Below are 17,456 nucleotides of genomic sequence, written 5' to 3' on the forward strand. Positions count from 1 at the left end.
AAAAGAGGAAAGGAAGAAAGGAGGAAGGGAAACTGTAGCAACATACATTTGTGTTCCCAGCATTTGGATAGAAGGGACAGTAGAATCAAGAGTTCAAAGTTATCCTAAGCTATATAGCAAGCTTGAGGGCGACATAAACTACTTAAGATACTATCCCAAATATGGGGAGGAAAAGAGAGGGGGGCTAGAGGTTAGCTCAGTAGTTAGGTGTACCTACTGTTCCCACAGAGGGTCTGAGCACCCACATCAGGAAACTCAAAATTGCCTGTAACTCCCATTGCAGGGAATCTGTTGCCCTCTTCTGGCTTCTAAGTGCACATGGTGCACATAAGCACACAGACGCACTAAATATTTTTTAAAGGAAGTTTGCAGAAGGCAGCAGGGCAATTTGGAGTCCTAAACTGCCTGTATTTGTGCACCCACCCAGCTGCTCCCAGAACTTTCAACCAGTAGATCTCTGTGGACCCACCATGTGCCTGGAAAACTTACACAATGAACAAGTTGGACTTGAGGTCTCAGAGATGTGGACCTAGCATTTTCATCATATTAACAGGGAGAAAGCACCTTGTGGCTGCAGATCAAATACACCAAGCTTTGTCTTCTCTGACATTGCCTGAGAGAGAACTCCCTCCTGTTACAGGCAAGAGCCAAATAGAAGGTGAAGACATTACAGTGTGGCCACAAGATGTTTCTAAATAAATGGTGTAAGGTGATTCTGGGAGAAAGGAAGGGAGGGCCTGGTGCAAGGATAATTTAAAGGAGGACAGGTGTCGTGGTATCCTCGTTTGAGACTTGCCTTGTGTTTTGAAGCTGGGGCCAACCAGCTTTAGTGAGTTCAACCAGCCTGGGCTAAAGTATAAAACTGTACATGCATGCACACATACAGCTATACAAAGCCAGCAGCTTTTGGTCTTGCCAGCCAGTTGGCCCTGGTCAGCTACCAACTACCCACAAAGGCCATGACCCACATTCCCAGTATCCTGGGACTCTCGGCATTCCAGAGCCCTCCACACAATCACATTGTTTGTGGCAATTCGGAGCACATTGGGAAATTTTAAATGTCCCATGGAAGGATGAGGGGAAACTAAGAGGCAGAAATGGGCTGAGGGCAGCCATTTAAGGCTCCATTGTCCTCTAATAAATGGTTACTCCCAAGCAGACAAACATTAAAAGCTGTCAGAAGCTGAGGTGTGGTTAAGAATGTGCAGAGGCATGAGGTCCCAGCAGGGAAGGCTGGGTGTGAACTGTTGGTTTTATCCAGGAGCTCCCTATCAGCCACTGGAGGATGTCACCTGCTCAGCCCAGCTGAGCTGGTTACAACGGTATCAGGAGACCCATAAGCTCCTGTCTTACAGAGAGGGGTCCCTGAAGATGAACCCCGTCCCCTGAAGCCCCTCAGAAATGCTATATATTCCCTTTTAACATACATTCTGTGTTGGATTCAGAAAGGATGCCTTGGCCCCAAACGCTGATGTTTCATTTGCAATGGACCAGGGACCATGCACCTTGGGTGGCAAGAAAACAGCACTCAGGCTGGAGATGTAGCTCAGTAGCACGGTATTTACCTAGGTTACACCAGGCTTGGTGTGTGAGCCAAGAGTGGTTGTGCACACCCAAAACCCCAGCAGTCGGGAAGGAAAGGCAAGAGGAGACAAAAGAGGGCCGTCCTCTTCCACAAAGCAAGTTCAAGACCAGCCTGAGCTACAGAAGACCCTGTGTCAAAAATAAACGAGTAAGGAAATATAGGAAGTTCCATTTTGTGGATGAGGAAACTGAGTCCAAGAGGCAGGTACCAAGCTCTTTCAATGACTTTAGCTTACTTTGGGGGAGGCCAACATGATGGGGGATGGGTTAAAGAGTAACCTTAGCACAGAGGACCTCAAGCCTGTCCCTTGCACCCCCTGCCTCAGCTGCTCTTCTCTGACTTCTGATGTCTGTGACAGCACTGTCTCTAACTCCTTGCACCTCAAAGTACTACCAGGAAAAGGAGTGGATCTGCCCAGTGCCTGATGCGTGGTGTGATGTGGATCCTGGAGGTAGCCATGTTTCATATGCTACCCCCACCCTCTCTGTTCCTGCACTTCTATCCCAGCTCAGCCCTTCTGAGGACACAGAGCTGCTGGACAGCTTTACTGTATGGGGGGTGAGGCTGTTACCTCAAACATCACTGAATACTTCCTAGGCCAGTCCCACCCAGCCTTCACTCTACAGCCTGCCTGGGTAACTGTGGGGCAGAGAACACGGGAAAGAAACTTTGAGACTTGTCCTCCTTACCCACTCCAGCCCTCTCATTCATCAAACCCAAAGCTCCCCTCTTCCTCCTGGTCATTCTCAGAGAGGGGTGAAGGGGCAGTCCTCATTACCACCCACACCACCCTGCCTGCCCTCCAGCAAGTCCCAAGATGGAGGAGTATTAGAAGCTACTAGACGTTAGGACCTATCAGCCTTCCAGAGTTCATGCATAGCCTGGAACACAGCAAAACCATGCAACAGTAGCCCACCCTTCAGTCGCCCATCCTGGGTCAACTCCTTAGCTCCTTCAGCCCTGGCCCTGTTTTTGCTCAACCAGAATTAGCTTTTATTCTGTCTCCACCTGTTTGCAGGGGACAGACCAATAGTCTGGGTGTCTGCTGAAATGTCCTGTGCATAGAAAGGTCCTCCTAAGTACTGATCCACCTAAATATGGAACTCTGCTGTGCAACTAAGTCCCTTGAGATAAATGGGAAGGCCAACGCCCTGCAGTACCTATAGTTGACACTAGATGGCACACAAAGAACTGGCTGCAGACAAGAAGGGCTTGAGATTGATTGAGGTAGAGGCTAAGTTTGCCCTAGTTCATCAACGAGGTCTTTTGGCTGAACAGCTGTCATCGGGACACACTGTAATCACCAGGTTTTCCAGGGACAGACCCTGTGGAGTATGAATCCATGCACTGCACATCTGCAGTGCCCAACAAGAGGAAAGGCAAGCCCTTCTAGACAGCACAGCCTTGCTCGGGGAGCCCAACCTTTTTCCTCTATGCAGGCCTTCACTGGGTGAGATGTCAACCACCCACAGTATGGAGCAATAGGCTTCACTCAGCCTTGGCCAACCCAGTGAGAGTCTCATGCAAGGACACACTGGGAGGTGACCCAACTAAACTTCACACCGACACCAGAGCCGAGAAGTCATGGCCTAGCACGGAGACCCATGTCTTCTGTCTTTCCCTCCTTCCAGGAGAATGAGGTCAGGAATGCAAAGCCTTAGTTGCAGCATTTTTCCTAATTCCCCCCAGCAGGCTGGTGGCTGATCTCTTCTCCAGTGCAGACCCCAGTAATGTAAAGTGAACCTTTCTTATGTTGCTGGGACAAAGTCTCACTGTATAGCCCAGGCTGGCCTCAGCCAGGGATAACAGCTGCAAACCGCCATACCCACTAAGCAGAAGGACCACGGGTTCTATCCCAGCCTGTGAAAATTTCGTACTCTGCAGACTTTCGATGTTTTAAAAACAGCTCAAGGCCTGTGACTGGAGGTGAGGAAGTGGGTGTCAAGGGTTGCATTCCAGCCAGGCAGTGGACTGGGACTGCAGCAACACGAGTGACAGGCAGGAAATAGTTGAGCAAATCTGCCAGTGGGAGTTGCTTTTACATGGCCTTTTAAATCGAGACTTCAACTTTTCCCACTGGCCAACTCCTTCACCCAAGAGATTTTCACATGACCCCAGGTACTGAGTCTATGAAATAGAAAGACAAATTATCAGTTAATTAATCACAAGGGTGTTTATTTTTAGATGGAAGAAATGGATGTGCTTCTTACATAACAATTTTGGGTGAGCATTTGATCCTGTAAGCTGCAGAGCGCCTTCAGCATTATTCAGAGCTGAGTGATATTTTCAGAGTTGACTCAGAGAACACTGCTTTACATAAACACAATATAACATGGAAGCAGTGTTTAAGGTCATTTTGGAAAGTGCTGGAAACTCTGCTCTAACACCAAGCTAAAACTTTCCGACAGTTTATGAAATCCAAGCCAGAAATGCAAACAAAAACTCTTGAAAAGCAAACCTGGAGGCAAATGCCTGTGATCCCAGCACTATGGAGTCACAGCATCTTCAACCTACTTAAAGCTCAAGGCTGATTCAGAAAGGAAAGAATCAAGCCTAAGATCCATCACTCTGTCAGGACTGAAAGATACTGATGCCACTGAGGAATGAAGGTGGGGACTACTGAGTTCCTGTTTGGAACTGTGGGGGCTGGAGGACAGGGGCAGCTGGATCTGAGTTCTAGGCCAGCTAAGGCTACATACATAGTAAGACAGCGTCCTAAGTAAGTAGGTAGGCACAGGAGACCTGTAAATACAGTACTCCATAGATTAAGACACTAAGAACGAGAGTTCAAGGCCAACCTAAGACACATGAAAAGTATAAAACAAAAAAATGTCCAGCTCCTTCCCTATGATTTTAATCTTGTCAATTTAGCCTTCCCGATTCAAATTCCCAATCTTCCAGATTCCATGGGGCCCAAAGCTGGCTTAGAACTGTGTGCCCAAGACTCTAACTCACCATCCTACCTTAGCCTCTTATCAGTGAGTGATAAGTAGTCAGAAGGGAACTGTTCTGTTACAACCATTCACTAATTACTGCCAATATTCCTTAATCCAAAAGCTGGCTCTTAAAATGGGTATGCTGATACATTCCAAAAACCCCAGCTTGTAGGAGACTGAAGCAAGCAATGAGCCTTGCCAGCCAGTCAGTAGTGGTGTACACCTTTAAACCCAGCGCCTGGGGGCAGAGGCAGGAGGAGAGTTTCAAGCCAGCCTGGTCTACCAATTTCAGCAGAACCAGAATTAGCAAAAAAAAAAACCAAAAACCTGTCTCAAAAGAAATAAACAGAGACAGAGACTGAAAGGGGTTGAGGGAAAGGTTTGCTGTCAGTTGGAGCCCTTATTAACAAGGAATCAGGGCCTTTAGGAATGAGATGTGGACAGCTTCACCAGCACAGGATGTGCTGTTCCTGGTAAGCCTTGGTGGGACTATCTGTCACTGTGTTAAATGCAGAAACCTAGGACTGCTAGAGGTCAAACCGTTACCAGAGCTTCTCACACCTCAGTGGAGGGCCGTCTCCACAATGCTTACATCATACCTGCACATGGGTCAGGGCCACCTGCCCAGACAAAGGCATTCTTTAGCTAGGGTCAACTTTTCACCTTCCAGTTCCCTGGCTATTTAGCAAAACTATTTGACTCTGATAGTTTCTGCATGAACCTTCACCCTGTGGGCAGGACCCTAAGGTAGCGAGCACTTTAAATGGTTAATTCCACAAAGCCTTCAACTGTACCTTTCTGTCTCTTCCACACACAGGGGAGGGGCAACCTGCCTTGTATCAATTGGGTAAGGGTAAAGTTACCTTACTCCCAAAATTGCTTAGTGTAATTGTGAATAGACCCATCTAGTTGGATCATACAAGTTTAAAATCTTGATTACTTCAAAAGTGCTGAGTCACCAGATTTCTCGATTTCCTATTGGTGGTCCCCATTTCACCCACTAAGCAGTCGCATTGAGAAAGATCCTAGACACCTACCCTACCAGACACTGCTAGGGTCTCTTACCTACTGGGATTAAAGACTTAGGATCTGAAATAATTTCCATACTAGAAGTCAGGTAGCAAACAGGTTTTTGTTTACTAAAGGGGTGAGGTGGGAGAGGGCCTTGTGTTAACCTAAATGTGGTGTGCTTTCTAGGTAGTCACCAAAACCAACAGCATTCAGTTCTGCAAATACACACCAAGCCAGATGTTCTCCAAACCCTTTAATACAGCTGAGGCACAGGCAATAAACACTTCATTTTTTTTTCACGTTAGAATTTGTTGAGCTGTCCTATCATGCACCAGACCACACCACTTCCTCCTCATAGTAGCACTCTGGTTCACAGGTTGATTCAAGGTCACAGATGCAGGTGCACAGCACATATACCTACCTGCCAGAGCTAACACACCTGGACTTCACCTTGTTGTGCAAATTACACTACTAAGGGTGTTTACACCTTTTTGGGCAGCTGGTTAAAATGTTTTCAGCTAAGACAGGGGCAAGCAAAACACACCTTTGCCTAAGGCAGCATGCCAACGTGCCATAACATGTAGTCCCTCTCCAGACTTAAACTGCTTTTGTCTTACTTGGGTGTTAATCTTGCCTTCTGGCATCGCTGACCATGGCAAGGCTTTCTGCTTCCACCTACTTAACTTCAGGGAGAAATGGTGTGCAGTGTTTGGTTTTTGTGAAGGAAAGTAATCAAACAGCTAGTGTTCACAAGTGACAGTGCCAAAGCCTCACATCTGTCTTGTGTGTCAACAGTCTTGGCTTAATCAGCCTCAAAGTAAGCCAGCACTCCACCTCTCCAACCCCAGAGGCCAGGGCATCCGGCACACACTGCAGAACACCTCTGCAGGCAGTGCCCTCTGGCCTTCTCCACGCCTGGGCTGATGCAGGACTCTACAGTGCTGTCCACCACTGAGTCACCATTATGATGCTTGGGACTAGAGATCCTACCAGCAAACTGCAAACGACTTGTCTGTAGCACCATTCCCCAAAATGTGCATATCTACCAAGAAAGCAATGTTTAAGGACTCACGATCAAAAGGCTTTGAAGGACCATGGATGAGGTCTCAAATGTGTGCTCAGTCTGACATTTCATCAGAAAACACTAGAGAAAGGCTCTTGAGTGAGAGGAGTTGTCCAAAGCTGTTATCCAAACACCAACCAGAGGCAGAAGGGAACTAAAGCCCCCTTCCAGGTTCTCCCCACTGCACTACCCCAGAAAAGGTGAGGAGCCCCAAAACAAGTCTACAGCACAGATGTAAGGGAGCTGTCCCAGGAGAACGCTGCTCGGTGGACAGATACTAGCAGACCACCAGGTCTTGATACTCGATTCAGAAGCAGGTTCAGTGGTCAGTGCGGCCACCATTAAGAAGGTCTGTCTCCCACTTGCTGCAGCCAAGTCTCCAGTTAAGATGACACTCCACTGTCACTGCACAAGATAAATTAATGCACAGTAAGACTGAAGCAAAATTCTGCTAAAAGAAAGAGGGTAATCAACACTTGCACAAGTAGACTACCACAGCTTCCTCAAGAAGGGAGTTTCTGACTAATTTACACAGCAGTAACAGAATAACTTTATATCAATAGCAACTGACAAAGAAATTATTCCACATATAGGTTTTGAGGAACACTAAGTCAGGCAAACATGCAATTCAGGATATAAGCAAGTGCGAGGCCTGGTTATTCTGAAATAGTCATCAGCTGGAGATGGACCTGAAGACAACTCAGCAGAACCAAATGACCTAATGCCGAGATGGGACGCCCCAGAGACAGGCAGACCAAAGAGCCAGGTGAGGAGGTGCACGCAGGTCTGTATCCAGGTGCTTGAAGATTAGGAGCAAGCGCCCAGAGCACGAGGCCACTGATGTAGACAGAAGCTTTTACGGATACACAGGGAGGGAATGGAATTGCTAACAGACAACACTCCGCACATGTTTAAAAGTAAACAAGAGACAGTCTCTGTAAGGTTTTAATGCTCAGTTTTCACAAACACAAGTTTCTACTCAATTTTACAACGTACAATAAAATGTTCTAGTCTTTAAAATGTGCATTATTCAACTATTCCTCAGTCTTTTCCAATCCTTTAAAATCACCAGGAGTCTCTACCTAAGTAATACTACTTTATTTACATTGAACTGCATGTCTTAAGAACAAACGAAATCCATGATCTTTTGGTTAACGCAGTGTATTTATAAAATGAAAAGCTATCAAAATACTTCTCACTGGAAAAATAAATAGAACAGACAATGGCTCTACCAAAGTTCAGGTTCACTTTGGAGATGTCAGTGGGACAGTTCATGACAAGCACAGTTTGCCCTTATCCCCCCAGAGCAGATCAGCCTGCAGCTAACTGTTATTACTTCACTGAGATTTTATCATGTTGGTGTCTGGCTCACTCCACATCATCCTCAGCCAAGCTCTGAGCACTGACAATTCTCTGAAAGAAAAAGAAAGATTAATTTTGAGAAGTGTCTCAATTTTAGTTTCAACTTAAATTGCTTTTCATAATCAAAGAACCAATTCTTGCTAAAATTCTCCCATATTTCACACTCCTGTCTCATACAGAAGACAAAAGGTCAGCTGGGCGTGGTGACACAGTCCTGGACCCTCAGCATTAGAGATGCTGAGCTTAGGGAGAGGGGATCGGACTGGTGGTGGTGGTGAGGGAGGGGCATGCTCACACAAGCTTTAGTTCCACACCATTCAATGAGTGAGCAGTTGATGCAATGCTGCTCATCTGTCAGCTGTGCTTCCGTCATTTCCCATTCCAGCCTACAACCACCACGGAGAGAGAACACTGCCAAAATAACATTCACCAAAATCTGTGCACAACTTACAAGCTTTGTTCTCAGCAAAGCTTCCCTGTGCTGGAGGCTCAGGAACTAGGGTGGCAGTGTTGAGAATCTGAGGTCTTTGAAGACCTATGGGAAGGTACCTGTGACGGTTTGTATATGACTGGCTCACAGAGTGGCACTACTAGGAGGTGTGGTCTTGTTGAAGTAGGTGTATCACTTTGGGTGTGGGCTTTAAGACCCTCATTCTAGCTGCATGGAAGCTAACCCAGGTCTGCCTGGTTCTCTCCATGCTCTGGCCTTTATAACATCTGAACCCATAAGCCAGCCCCAGTTAAATATCTAACAGTTGCCTTGGTCATGGGGTCTGTTCACAGCAGAAAAACCCTAAGACAGTACCACTCTCCAACTGGATCAGTTCCTGAACCAAGCAATTAACGGCTTACTCCCAGCTCTTCACTGCCCATTATGCACATGGCTGGTTCTCTTTCCAATTCTGTCACACAGCCAGGTGACTCTTAGTCACATTATAGCCACAGCAGCCAGAATTTTGATTATAGCATCATAGTTGAGGCATGAACGGAACATAATTATTTTAGTCTAATGTTAAAAGATTTGGTTCAAGTTCTTGGTTTTCTAAGTCTTCAAATCTTTGAAGGGGAAATTTAATTTTTCCCCAGGCCTCTTCCAATCTAGCTGAGGTAAAAACCAGCATCAAGGGAGGAATGTGACTCACACAAGTAAGGCAGTTTAATGAGCACTTCAAAGTGAAAACTGGCACATGCAGTAGGTGTTCTGAGATTGATTTTGCACTCCTCAGTCTTATATAGTTGATACGAGTACTTACACTCTGATTCACATCTGACCCAAGCATGGACCTTTGCTAGCTCACCGGACAATGTATCCAGTATTACATGCTTGGCAAACTTGTCCTTAAGCATGGAGTTCTTAGATCAAATTATTTGTTACTCTGAAAGACTTCACCTCCTTACCTGACTAATGGTTGGAAGCTTGGTCAGAAGCATCTGGAACACTGGTGGTGGAAGAGTCTGTTGTAACACTTGCAGCAACTGCTGAGGCTGTCCACACACAGCGATTGCATTTGTCAGGTGGTCCACACCCTTCTCATAGTCACCTGCCAGACATACACTGCATGTTATCTGACGCCATCAAGATTTTGTCACCAACTAATTGTTCCTAGCCCAAATCACTGGCAAGTAAAAATTGGTAGAGAATTTCCTTGCACCCATGGAAAAGAGCACATTTTACCAACTGGCAGCTGTGGAAAGACCGAGGCGCCAGCACCGACGGCTTTCATGGGCTGTTATGCATCATCAGAAATAGCCAAATCTCTGCTGTCCCTGCGGGGATTACGTTTGTCCCATTTATACAAATCAGACACTGCCTGACTGCCACCTCACGGTGACATAGGTGCCCAATCCCTTTCCTGGGGTACTAAGAAGATATGACGCCCACAGAAGAACCTGCTGAGGGACAGGCACTGATGCACAAGACACCAGGTCTCTTCCTGCTGAGCCGACAGTGCTGCTGCTGCTCAAACTGTCCGAGGAACCAGCAGGCTGAACACCAGCTGATTCTGAGAACACACAATGCCTGGCCCTCTGTAGGGCGTCTTGGAAAAGCTTCCTGAATAGTATCTACCTCCTGCACTTAACACTTTCTGACTAGTTTTCCTACTCAATTGTTCTTAATCTAGGAAAAGCTTGGACACTAAGAAAGTTTGCTAGTTACTTGAATACAAGAACTACCTCTGACTCTTAGTGAAACCAACTGAACAAACTCAAAGAGAAATTTTCTCTTAGGAAAGAAACGTAAGTAATCTGGGGCCAGTGAGGTGGCCCAGCAAGTAAAGGTGCTCGCTTGGATGCCTTAGTTCAATCCCCAGATTCACATAAAGGTGGAAGAGAAATGTTTGTGAGATTTCCTCTAACCTCCACTCACTTACAAATTTGTACATATCTCAGATACATTTTTTTTTCAATTTTTAAAATTTATGTGCTTTGGTGTTTTGTTTGCATTCATGTCTGTATGAAGATGTTGAATACCTTATAACTAAAGTTAGACAGTTGTGAGCCACCATGTGGGTGCCAGGAATTGACCCTGGGTCCTTCTCCAAGAGCGGCCAGTGCTTTAACCACTGAACAATCTTTCAAGCCCACAAAACTAATTTTAAAAAGGGTAAAACTGACCATAAATTTTCCTCATAAAATAGAACACAAATAAATACACATTATACATGAAGTTCACTTCAACTCCAGTTGAATCTAATGAGGAAACAAAAAAAAAACCAAGAATAACACAATACCAATTTTTTTGTTTTGTTTCTTGAGACATGGTTTCTCTATAGCCCTGGCTATCCTGAAACTTGCTCTGTGGACTAGGCTGACCTTGAACTCAAGAGATCCACCTGCCTCTGCCTCAAGTGTTGGTTTGAAGGCCTAGGCCACTACTGCCTAGAGACACAATTCCAATTTTATTAATGGCAGCAACAACTTCAAAACTACTTTTAGATAAAAGCTAGTAAACAATGGGACCATCCTATTGTATGGAACAAAGTGTTGCCCAATTCTAAAACAAAATCACTTTTCATTACAAGTACTTGACTAAATGAGGCCCAAAGTAACTGGACCACGTTACTGATCAGATCTGAGACGAGCTGGCAATACCTGGCTTGGCGCTAACATTTGATTACATCTGAGAGTAGCCAAAACTCAAGCAGCGGAGTGCATCTATGAGGTGTTTCTTGGTTGGACTTTTTTAGGCCGGAGAGCCTCCAAAATCCAGGCCATACCTTCTGGAGGTCGCCACAACAAAAAGAGTTGTGCCTTTCCGTCTGCTTGTCCTCACTCTCACTGACAAGCTCATCTATCCCAAGTCACCTGTCGGATGGTGTCACAACATGCTTCTTTAGGACTTCAATGCTGACTGAAGTACTGCAGCTCTCCGGGGCCTCTCGGGACTCCAGCACCAGCCTGAGCTGTAAGCTGCCAGGTCCTTGGCCTTTCTGTTAGGACTAGGCAGACCATAGCCCGTAAGCCACTGCAATAAATGTTTCACACAAACATGCTCACTCTACGAATTCTGTTCCTTAGAGAATCCTAATACACCCTGGACTCTGATTAGGTAAACTAACTTTATTTTAGGCTTATTAGCCACTCCTTCCTACAACCCTGGAAAAACCTGGACTAGGTGAGTATTGGCAGACTCCGGTCATAACCTCCTATTCACTGTTACTATTTATTCTGCACTATGGTGACACCCAAACACCCTGAATAACTTGAGAGTCCTCTCCTCTGCAAAAATGAAGTTCTCTCCTGATTTCATTCAACTGTTACCTTAACTTCTACATCCTATGACAAAAGAAACTCTAAAGCTCACTTCAATCACAGGGCCTGACAACAGCAACCTAGTTTGTCTTCTGAAGCCAGGTTCAGTCTAACGTACCCAAAAAACTACCTTGAAGTGTTTAGAAGAAAATCCTGTCAAAAATATTTATCAACAGAATTAATTCTATGTGTTTCTAAATCCTGAAATGACTATTACCTTGTGCTAATAACTCTTCACCAAGCTGTATCTCTTCAAGGAAGAATTTCTGAACAGCTTCAGCATCTTTTAAATCAGGTAACTAGAAATGGAACATACAGAAATTAAGCTGAGGATTTATCTACAAAAAACAAAACAAAACCCTTGAATCAAGAAAACGGAAAGAGCTAAAGCGTACAATTATCTATAGTCTATAGAAGCCTTGGTATTATTACCTATATACCTCTATTTGCCATTATAGAATATTAAACTATTACCCATTCATTCTTTTAACAGTATTTCACACACATTGTCACGTGCACCGAGGATAGGATTTCTCTGTATTTGTTACATGAGTGCACATATATGTACATATTCACACACATGTACAACTTGTTTTATTGGTGGATTTGGGATTGAACCTAGGGCCCTTTGCATGCTATACTAGAAAAGCATCCCATCACTAAGCTAGATCACCAGGCCTCTTTTTGATAGGATCTTGTAGGCTGGCCCGAGAGGTATAGAGCTTACCTAGCACACAAAGTCCATTTCTGCCTCTAAAATCCTAAATAATACACCTCCTGTCAGACTCACATGAATACAGATCCTATGTTATGCCCTTATATCCCACATCTTGGAAAGGAAGTCTGCACACACTAGAAAAACAGTAGTTCCCAGCTTCACGTCACTAGAACCATTTCCCACCAGCTATGTTAATCACTCAACTGGCTCAAATAGCAAAATGTGTAGCATTTATCAATATCATTTTTGCTTGCCTGAGTGTGCTTTTAACAGAACCATTAGTGATCATTAGTTCATCTACAAATCCAGAGAGTGTCAGCAAGAGGGAAAGTTGATATGTACAATGAGTAGCATTTACTTAATTACTTAAACGATTTATTTTTAAATCAAGTAGATAAAAAAACCTACTGTTAGTAAAAATTATAAACTCGGGTCCTATAAAAAGAAAAAATGAAAATTTATATCCCACAAGTTACAACTTGTTTTTAAATTTGTCTGAACCTGATAATAATTCTGGTCCATAGGTTAAACATTAAAGATACTTGGGACTAAACACACTTGGTTCTTTTTGCTACTGAAGACAGTAGCCAACTAGTATTAAAGGCATGGATCTTTGAAAGGTTACTGTGAGAAGGAAGGAAAATCCAATTAAATGCTGCTTTTTTAAAAACCATTTTCAAGTAGCTGAGAGTTAACTCGTGGTGTCCATCTCTGGAGCCCTCACCTTGCTGCTTGTCCAGTTAACCTATTTGCTATTTTGGTTACCACCTATTTTGGTTACCACCAAAAGAAAATAAAGGAGGCCTGGAGAGTATGCAGTCTACACACAAAAAACACAAGACTATTTTTATTACCTTGGAAAGCCCAGCTCTCTCCTTAGCAAGCTTCTGTTTCTTTCTTCCTACAAGAAAAATAAAACAAAAATTTGGCTATCATAAGGATCAAGACATCTAATGCTGCAACCATCATTAATTCTACAAAGCATTCCTGATTCCAGAATCCCTGCCTCCCTGGTTAAGTGAACTAATGCTTTCAAATAGGAGCTTTCTCTTTTCTTCTGCCTCCCAGGTCCAGCGATTCACAAGATAGACTGCCCCAACAGCTGTGCAGCAGAACAATGCTCCCTTTCCAAATAAAAGAATTAAGCCATTATTACTGAAATGTACGGATTTCAGCTTTACTATTAAAAATCATCTCTTCTTAGGCCAAGTGGTTCTGTAAAAATAAAATATTTGAAAGCTCTGTGACTCAGGCTGGCTTACAACTGCAACAGCGCTGAGACTCCTGACCTCTGTATCCTGCAGTTCCAGCTCCCAAGTGCAGGGATTACAGGCAAGCAGGCAACTAGTCCAGGAGCATTTACGCATTTCACCAAAAGACAAGGGCAAGAGACACACGGGCTGGTTAGTCAAAAACCACCTCAGTGCTCTGTAACAGTACGTCCTAAGAAAGATTTAGCTTATGGGGACCACCTGCCAGTTTTGTACGAAATGCCTTACGCTTACACTAGACTGAACCTGTCCCTCAATAAAACTCATCTAATAACCATGAGGGTTCTAGCAGACTTCTGAGTTGGCAGATGTAAAACGTGTGGTACGAGTGCCTAGGCTCATACTCTGCCATTTTGGCTTCCCACAGTTAAATACCCAATTCCTAGAAAGTAAGTTATTCAATACTATGACCCGGACAACAACCAGGTGGGACAAGTGAAGGGCATTCTCCCCATGCACTAGATAGGCAAACTGTAAGCAAGAAAATTTAACTCTCCAAGATCAGTGTTGCCAAGAAAGGCAAAAGTCACCAACCAAGCAAAACATCTATCTCTAAAAACCTTAGTCTATGCATGAATCTGAGTCAACTTGTGATTGAAGGACCTTTTGGCTAATACTTAAAATAAGTGATGGACTACTCAAGCCCCCTGCATTCCTTCTATCTGTATGACCAAAGACACATCATTCAGATGAAAACCACCTCACGAAGCACAACTGTGTAACAAGCAATGAAAAAATATAAGGTGCTAAACCAGAATTTTGAGAAAATAATAAAGGGCAATGAACCTAATCTCCATAACCATCTAAGTAATTAACACCGTGCACAGGTGTAGGAGAAGATCCTTACTGTGCTTCACTTTTAGCCTTCAGTTTCCTAAGACTAGACTATCTCTGCAATAAAGGCACAAATGCTAACAGGCTGCAAGAGTCAAGGTTTGGTTATGTGCTGGTATTAGCTTCAGAGACTTGTAAATCTACCAAGTTTAAACGACTATATCCACTAAACAAAAACAAAAACCTGAAAGCCAAGTGAATGCCTTTAATGCTAGCACATGAGAGACAGAGGCAGGGGGAATCTGAATCAGGAAGAGCCAGGATTAGAGATTTTGTCTCAAAACAACAAAAGCATGCAAAGCCTGAGGTCAGAGCCACTCCAAACCCAAGCCACTGTTCAAGATAAATCACCTCTTTAATAAATAAAGTGTGCAGTACAAATGAAATGCACCTGCAGCGGGCAGTTAACTATTTAGATACCCCAGGTCAAACCTAACACCAATGGAGGTGGGGTAGGAGTAATGATCACCCACTGACACAAGTCAGAAAGTCTGAATTAAGATATTTAACCTAATTTCAAATCCTAAACTTAAACCCCTTTCCATTAAAAAACAAAACGTCTTCGGAAAGTATCCTTCCATTGAAGATGTACCACACATCAGGTAAATGACTCAAATTCTTAACAATCACCCAACTACACAATCTAGAGACTGAATTGACTGCTACTTGGTAGCAAAAATTTGCCAAAACAAACAAAACTTATAGCATTTATTAATTATTGCTAGCATTCATTAATTACTGCTGTCAGCAACAGGGCCAAGGACTTCTAAGGTGTGGCTTTGTTTCTGCTTTCTTGTCACTGCTGCCTTTAGTAATCCCCTGACATCAACTGGTTCTGACTAAAGCTACGAGGGAAAAACAAGCAGGCTAGCACAGAAAGTGATAGGTAGGAGAGGCCTGGCCTGCACAAGGCCATGGATTCAATCACAGGAAGGCAAAAAAAAAAAAAAAAGAGAGGGTGGACCGCTGGAAAGATTAGAGAAGAACCCTAGCAGGGCATGATGGCCACGCCTTTAATCCTACCATTTGGAAGGCAGAGGCAGGTTTATCTCTGAGTTCCAGGCCAGACAGGTCTAAAGAGTGAGACCTTGTCTCAAAATTAAAACAAAACCATAATCTTCCTGAAATGACAACTTATGATTTCTCCAACCCAAACCGACTTTCTCAAGATTTCCAACAAGGCTTTCCGAAGGAATCAGCCTGCTTAGCTTTCTCCAAATGTGTAGATCTACAGCCCCAACCCACTGTGTAGACCGGTGAACCCAAGAGTCACAGCCCTCATTTATGAAGTCTTCGGAATGTCAAGCACTTATCCCACCAAACCAACAAGAGGCGGCAGCTTGTACTACCTTACTTTGCAGCTAAGAAGATTTTTAATGAATGCTGGTGGTAAGCAATCTGGTCCCCAAAACGCAGTCTATGGATTCCAGCAGCATTCTTTGCACTACTCTACCTAGCCAAGGGACAAAAATTCTCTGCATCTCCCATGATGAAAATGATGCGGCTACTCGGGGCCCACAGGCTCAAAAAGACATCGAACTCCTACAGTAAATGATAAAGTCTATTTTATCAGTCTCCGACCACATATTAACTACGAAAAAGTTAAAAATGATTTAGAATACTAGAGAATGGAACTACTGGCACCCCCGCCCCCGAAAACGAAGGGGAGGAAAAAAAAAGCTAGCTTAGCATTACAACAAGTGTTTTCAGACTACTGAAAACGATTAAGAGTCCCTTGAAATTCACGGGCGGAACACACTGGTTAAAGGCATGCCAAGATTTCCCTCCGGTTAACCTCTTAAAAGATGTCGCAGGTATGAAATAAGACTGAGCCACGTGAGGAGCGCAGCCCTTTGGACTCCCCCGCACTTTGTCTAGCATTCACTCATATCTTGGAAGCACCAGAGCAAAGCCGCCAAGAGGGTTTAAGAATGCAAGGATGACACCGCACTTAGTAAGCGGGTTGGGGCACCACCTTCGGGATAGGCGCCCATCTGTAATGCAACAAGAGTTCGAAGTCGGCCTACCAATTACAGAAAGGCCTTGTCCTAAACACATATAAAGGATGATTTTCAACACTGGTTGTAGGGAAGGAAAGGCTCGTGCCTGTTATCACAGCACTAGGCTGAAGCGGAGATGTGGGGGGCGGGGGCGAGGGCTACCACGAGGTCGAGGTTAGCATGGGCTACAACCTATTAGGCCAACTTGACCTACACAGGAGGGCCCTATTCTCCAACACGCACGCACGCACGCCCCAAGATTAATGGGGAGAATGGAGCTGAGCGAGGTGGAACGCTGAGGCTGGAGGATTACCACTTTAGCCTGAGCTAAAGACCCGTCTCGGAAAATAAAATTACAGAGGTGGAAGGCAAAAAGTGCTACCCCTCCCCCCAAACCAGCATGCATTCCACGGACAGCAAGATGGAACCAGGTCGCCTCCAAGATGGAGGCCCGCGGGCACAGGCGGGACCCCGGCCGCAGCACGCGACGCCGGGGAGCACTCGGGAACGCGCAAGCCTGAGGGGAACAGGAGACGCACGGGCCCACTCACGTTCTCGAAGCCTGTTCTTGAAGTTGGGGTCACTCCGCCTTTTGCGGTCGAAGTAGATGCAGTACCCTATGAAGAGGGCACCGCACACGCCCGCGGCGATGGCGCTGTTCCGGCCCACCATCTTCGCTCGACTAGGGCGTGTGCCAGGCCGCGGCAGCCCGCCTGGCAGCGGTTAGCTCCGACCGATCGGAGCACGCCGGCCTCTCGCTGCCGCCTGTCTGCAGTCCTGACGGAAAAGGCCGAGTGTGAGGACTTCCGGTGCGCGAGGACCCCCGGGCGTCCGCGGCCGGGTGTCCGCGGCAGTGCCTGAGCGGAAGCACCTGGTGCGCACGCGCAGATAACCCTGTCTGCGCGGCGGAGGCGCCATGCTGG

At 45.2% G+C, this 17,456-nt stretch overlaps 1 protein-coding gene and 1 non-coding gene across 2 annotated transcripts; both read right to left on the reverse strand.

The window, feature by feature from the left end:
• Window positions 1–7,505: 7,505 nt before the first annotated feature.
• Window positions 7,506–17,330, reverse strand: Tomm20 (translocase of outer mitochondrial membrane 20). The gene is made up of 5 exons (XM_032887385.1): window positions 17,085–17,330; window positions 13,283–13,329; window positions 11,928–12,009; window positions 9,356–9,498; window positions 7,506–8,008 (listed from the first exon to the last, which is right to left on the reverse strand). Exons 1-5 carry the CDS (start codon window positions 17,203–17,205, stop codon window positions 7,964–7,966), a joined length of 438 nt encoding a protein of 145 aa, XP_032743276.1. The 5' UTR covers window positions 17,206–17,330; the 3' UTR covers window positions 7,506–7,963.
• Window positions 16,337–16,470, reverse strand: LOC116886724. Its single transcript, XR_004386136.1, has one exon. It is a non-coding gene; the product is annotated as a small nucleolar RNA SNORA14 (small nucleolar RNA).
• Window positions 17,331–17,456: the final 126 nt, after the last annotated feature.

This window comes from Rattus rattus, chromosome 17, assembly GCF_011064425.1.
Source record: "Rattus rattus isolate New Zealand chromosome 17, Rrattus_CSIRO_v1, whole genome shotgun sequence".
Lineage (NCBI taxonomy): Eukaryota > Metazoa > Chordata > Mammalia > Rodentia > Muridae > Rattus > Rattus rattus.